General features: G+C 40.3%; 1 protein-coding gene across 1 annotated transcript in view; it reads right to left on the bottom strand.

The window, feature by feature from the left end:
* Nucleotides 1-305: 305 nt before the first annotated feature.
* The window catches only part of LOC139399442 (solute carrier family 23 member 3-like), a 19,173-nt gene continuing 13,347 nt past the window's right edge, over nt 306-6,131 (bottom strand). Inside the window, 5 exon segments of the mRNA XM_071144849.1 lie at nt 306-416; nt 1,525-1,744; nt 4,807-4,902; nt 5,461-5,628; nt 5,765-5,870. Of these exon segments, the coding sequence (XP_071000950.1) occupies nt 1,542-1,744; nt 4,807-4,902; nt 5,461-5,628; nt 5,765-5,870 (573 nt within the window). The 3' untranslated portion in view covers nt 306-416; nt 1,525-1,541.

The following is a 6,131-nucleotide window of genomic DNA, read 5'->3' as shown; positions in this document are numbered from 1 at the left end:
GGGTGATTCTGAAAAGTGGCTTAGAAAAGTTTATTTAGTAGCCTACTGTAGCCTATTTTATATATATATATATATATATATTACAGTACCAGTCAAAGATTTGGACACGCCTACTCATTCCAGGGTATTTCTTTATTTTTACTTGTTTTCACATTGTAGAATAATAGTGAAGACATCAAAACCATAAAATAACACATATGGAATCATTCAGTAACCAAAAAAGTGTTAATCAAAATATATCTTATAGTTGAGATTCTTCAAAGTAACCAATTTTTGCCTTGATGACAGCTTTGCACATTCTCTCAAACCAGCTTCATGAGGTAGTCACCTGGAAGGATCGATGCAAGAGATGAGAAGCAGGTACAGGTAGTGAAGGTTTAATAGCTGACGGACATGAAACGGAACAGGAACAGCGTCTGGACAGGAACACATAACAACAATTAATTCGGACCAAGGGAACACCACCGAGGAACAGACAGATATATATAGGGGGTAATCAACAACGTAAAGACGTCCAGGTGAGTCCGATGAGTGCTGATGCGCGTAATGATGGTGACAGGTGCGCGTAATGATGGAGACAGGTGCGCGTAATGATGGTGACAGGTGCGTGTAATGATGGGGACAGGTGTGTGTAAAGAAGGGTAGCCTCACGCCCTCGAGCACAAGGGAGGAGGAGCGGGAACAGGTGTGCCTTATTAAAAGTTCATTTGTGTAATTTCTTTCCTCCTTAATGCATTTGAGCCAATCAGTTGTGTTGTGACAAGGTAGGGGTGGTATACAGAAGATATCCCTATTTAGTAAAATACCAAGTCCATATTATGGCAAGAACAGCTCAAATAAGCAAAAAGAAATGACAGTCCAACATTACTTTAACACATGAAGGTCAGTCAATCCGGAAAATTTCAAGAACTTTGAAAGTTTCTTCATGTGCAGTCGCAAAAACCCATCAAGCGCTGTGATGAAACTGGCTCACAACAATCTGTTCAGTGGCTTGGGCTACTGTTTGCATTCAAGTCCAGTTCATTTTTTGTTGATTTCAGTGTGTCAGTCAGAGTAGCCACTCATGTCAGTAATGTGTGTAGTTAAAAAAAAAATATATATATATAATATCTTATATTATTTAAATTACGTAGAATTGTATGAAATGCATTTATAAAATGAAAGAAAAAAATCAATCCTGCATTTCCATGTGTCGGAAACCCATAAAACACTGCTCAACTGCCACCACACAAATGTGATTTATAGATTCATGCAAAACCCCCAACTCAAACCATCTTCCTGCAGCTATGCCAATACTCCACCAATACAAACCCACCATCACACAAGTCAACTCTGTTCAGGTCACTTAACTACGTCGACACACAGTACATTTCATAGACAGTATGGCATATACACGATTATATGTTTATCATTATCATTATTATATGTTATCATTAGCTAATACCATATCATGCCTATCGTCCACAGTCCCTTGTCTTTACATATCAATACCGCACAACTTTAACTTAGTGAAACGAGACCTACTGTCCTCCGACGGGACTCTACAGTACGTCTCCATCATCTGTGATCCTACAGGCAGAGAAGGGGGCCGTCCGTAACCAAGGCAACTTCCACAGTCTTCTCAGGAGATAAGGGGACTCGTAAATTAACTCCACTTCCTGGTGATACCCTGGCTCACTGTTGACTGATGTCCATCCTGTCTTCTCCATCTCCGCTGAGTCAAGTCCTCTCTCCGATGAAGACCCTGTGAGAAGAACATAGACACATGAGGACGTGGCACCTGTCGTTACACTAAGGCCTGGTGTTTTGGACATCCAATATGAGTTAATGAATCATGATCGGGTGCAATATGAGTTAATGAATCATGATCTGGTGCAATATGAGTTAATGAATCATGATCTGGTGCAATATGAGTTAATGAATCATGATCTGGTGCAATATGAGTTAATGAATCATGATCTGGTGCTCTATGAGTTAATGAATCATGATCGGGTGCAATATGAGTTAATGAATCATGATCTGGTGCTCTATGAGTTAATGAATCATGATCTGGTGCAATGTGAGTTAATGAATCATGATCTGGTGCTCTATGAGTTAATGAATCATGATCTGGTGCAATATGAGTTAATGAATCATGATCTGGTGCAATATGAGTTAATGAATCATGATCGGGTGCAATATGAGTTAATGAATCATGATCGGGTGCAATATGAGTTAATGAATCATGATCGGGTGCTCTATGAGTTAATGAATCATGATCGGGTGCAATATGAGTTAATGAATCATGATCGGGTGCAATATGAGTTAATGAATCATGATCTGGTGCTATATGAGTTAATGAATCATGATCGGGTGCAATATGAGTTAATGAATCATGATCTGGTGCTATATGAGTTAATGAATCATGATCTGGTGCAATATGAGTTAATGAATCATGATCTGGTGCAATATGAGTTAATGAATCATGATCGGGTGCAATATGAGTTAATGAATCATGATCTGGTGCAATATGAGTTAATGAATCATGATCGGGTGCAATATGAGTTAATGAATCATGATCGGGTGCAATATGAGTTAATGAATCATGATCGGGTGCAATATGAGTTAATGAATCATGATCTGGTGCAATATGAGTTAATGAATCATGATCTGGTGCAATATGAGTTAATGAATCATGATCTGGTGCAATATGAGTTAATGAATCATGATCGGGTGCAATATGAGTTAATGAATCATGATCTGGTGCAATATGAGTTAATGAATCATGATCGGGTGCAATATGAGTTAATGAATCATGATCTGGTGCTATATGAGTTAATGAATCATGATCTGGTGCAATATGAGTTAATGAATCATGATCTGGTGCAATATGAGTTAATGAATCATGATCGGGTGCAATATGAGTTAATGAATCATGATCTGGTGCTATATGAGTTAATGAATCATGATCTGGTGCTATATGAGTTAATGAATCATGATCTGGTGCAATATGAGTTAATGAATCATGATCTGGTGCAATATGAGTTAATGAATCATGATCGGGTGCAATATGAGTTAATGAATCATGATCTGGTGCAATATGAGTTAATGAATCATGATCGGGTGCAATATGAGTTAATGAATCATGATCTGGTGCTCTATGAGTTAATGAATCATGATCGGGTGCAATGTGAGTTAATGAATCATGATCTGGTGCTATATGAGTTAATGAATCATGATCTGGTGCAATATGAGTTAATGAATCATGATCGGGTGCAATATGAGTTAATGAATCATGATCGGGTGCAATATGAGTTAATGAATCATGATCTGGTGCAATATGAGTTAATGAATCATGATCTGGTGCAATATGAGTTAATGAATCATGATCTGGTGCAATATGAGTTAATGAATCATGATCGGGTGCAATATGAGTTAATGAATCATGATCTGGTGCAATATGAGTTAATGAATCATGATCGGGTGCAATATGAGTTAATGAATCATGATCTGGTGCTATATGAGTTAATGAATCATGATCTGGTGCAATATGAGTTAATGAATCATGATCTGGTGCAATATGAGTTAATGAATCATGATCGGGTGCAATATGAGTTAATGAATCATGATCTGGTGCAATATGAGTTAATGAATCATGATCTGGTGCAATATGAGTTAATGAATCATGATCGGGTGCAATATGAGTTAATGAATCATGATCGGGTGCTCTATGAGTTAATGAATCATGATCTGGTGCAATATGAGTTAATGAATCATGATCGGGTGCAATATGAGTTAATGAATCATGATCTGGTGCTCTATGAGTTAATGAATCATGATCTGGTGCTCTATGAGTTAATGAATCATGATCTGGTGCTATATGAGTTAATGAATCATGATCGTGTGCAATATGAGTTAATGAATCATGATCTGGTGCTATATGAGTTAATGAATCATGATCTGGTGCTATATGAGTTAATTAATCATGATCGGGTGCTCTATGAGTTAATGAATCATGTTCAGGTGCTCTATGAGTTAATGAATCATGTTCAGGTGCTCTATGAGTTAATGAATCATGTTCAGGTGCTCTATGAGTTAATGAATCATGTTCAGGTGCTCTATGAGTTAATGAATCATGATCAGGTGCTCTATGAGTTAATTAATCATGATCAGGTGCTCTATGAGTTAATGAATCATGCATTTGATAGGTTAGAGTATTTTTAAAAAAATAACTTATAACCATATAAATAATGACTAGAACGGATAAAGCCCATCAGTCCACATTGATTCGAATGGGACTGTTCTAGTTACTATATTTCTATGCTTGAATCATCAACAACTTTTATGATTTTGTTTTGTTTTTAACCTTTATTTAACGAGGCAAGTCGGTAAAGAACACATTCTTATTTACAATGACGGCCTACCGGGGAACAGTGGGTTAACTGCCTTGTTCAGGGGCAGAAGAACACATTCTTATTTACAATGACGGCCTACTGGGGAACAGTGGGTTTAACTGCCTTGTTCAGGGGCAGTACGACAGATTATTTTTTACCATCTCAGTTAAGGAATTCGATCCTGCAACCTTTGGGGTTACTAGTCCAACGCTCTAACCACTAGGCTACCTGCTGGTTACTAGTCCAACGCTCTAACCACTAGGCTACCTGCTGGTTACTAGTTACTAGTCCAACGCTCTAACCACTAGACTACCTGCTGGTTACTAGTCCAACGCTCTAACCACTAGGCTACCTGCTGGTTACTAGTCCAACGCTCTAACCACTAGGCTACCTGCCGCCCCAATGTGGAAATAGATAGCACAATGTACTTTACCCGATACTGTATTGTCCAATAGGAAAGCCAGGATGCCCACCAGGAGCACAGGTGAGGTCAGAAGAGAATGGAGAAGGACATCAACACTGACCATACCTGTACAGGTATACACACGATCAGGATATGGGCAAGACACACATTTAGCCACATTGATCTATTGTCCCTGGCTGTGTAATGTCAGAGTAGCCAGGTCCCAGATCTGTTTGTGAAGTAGAAGGAGAGCACAAACAGAGTTGTGGATTTGACTCTACTTCACAAACAGATCTGGGACCAGACTGATGTCAGAGTAGACTGGTCTAAAGTCTGCTTGGAGTTGACTCTACTTCACAAACAGATCTGGGACCAGGCTGATGTCAGAGTAGACTGGTCTAAAGTCTGCTTGGAGTTGACTCTACTTCACAAACAGATCTGGGACCAGGCTGAGGTCAGAGTAGGCTGGTCTAAAGTCTGCTTGGAGTTGACTCTACGACACAAACAGATCTGGGACCAGGCTGAGGTCAGAGTAGGCTGGTCTAAAGTCTGCTTGGAGTTGACTCTACTTCACAAACAGATCTGGGACCAGGCTGAGGTCAGAGTAGACTGGTCTAAAGTCTGCTTGGAGTTGACTCTACGACACAAACAGATCTGGGACCAGGCTAAAATGAGAGAAATTACCAGTGTTAATAAAGACGGTCTGCATGAGGAACCAGTGAGGCAGCACTAGAGACATGAAGACAGCCAAGCCGATGTTGAAGATGTTACGACCAGAGTCGATGTGCGTGAACTGGAAGTACCTCACACCTGTAGCCACGGCAATAGTGTACGTTACACTGAGAAGAGCACCTGAACAGGGATGGAGAGAGAGAGAGAGAGAGGAGAAATTGATCATCTTTTAATCAGTTAATCTTTCCTCTAGTCAGAAAAATAACATGCAGACACGCTAGACGAAGACAGACAGAGGACAGATAATTAAACTAACCGTAGATGGCCAAGGGGACAGAAGTGATGAGCTGTGTCAGTCGAGGCGACACTCCTAGGGCCAGTCCCATGATGGCTGCCAGTTGCACTGTCCACCTGGACCCAGACTAGGAGGAGAGAGAGGAGCAGGAGAAAGAGTCAAAACACACTGTCCACCTTGACCCAGACTAGGAGGAGAGAGAGGAGCAGGAGAAAGAGTCAAAACACACTGTCCACCTTGATCCAGACTAGGAGGAGAGAGAGGAGCAGGAGAAAGAGTCAAAACACACTGTCCACCTTGACCCAGACTAGGAGGAGAGAGAGGAGCAGGGGAAAGAGTCAAAACACACTGTCCACCTTGACCCAGACTAGGTGGAGAGAGAGGAGCA

The sequence above is a fragment of the Oncorhynchus clarkii genome, unplaced genomic scaffold, assembly GCF_045791955.1.
Source record: "Oncorhynchus clarkii lewisi isolate Uvic-CL-2024 unplaced genomic scaffold, UVic_Ocla_1.0 unplaced_contig_4693_pilon_pilon, whole genome shotgun sequence".
NCBI lineage: Eukaryota > Metazoa > Chordata > Actinopteri > Salmoniformes > Salmonidae > Oncorhynchus > Oncorhynchus clarkii.
This window is presented reverse-complemented; position numbering and strand designations above follow the sequence as displayed.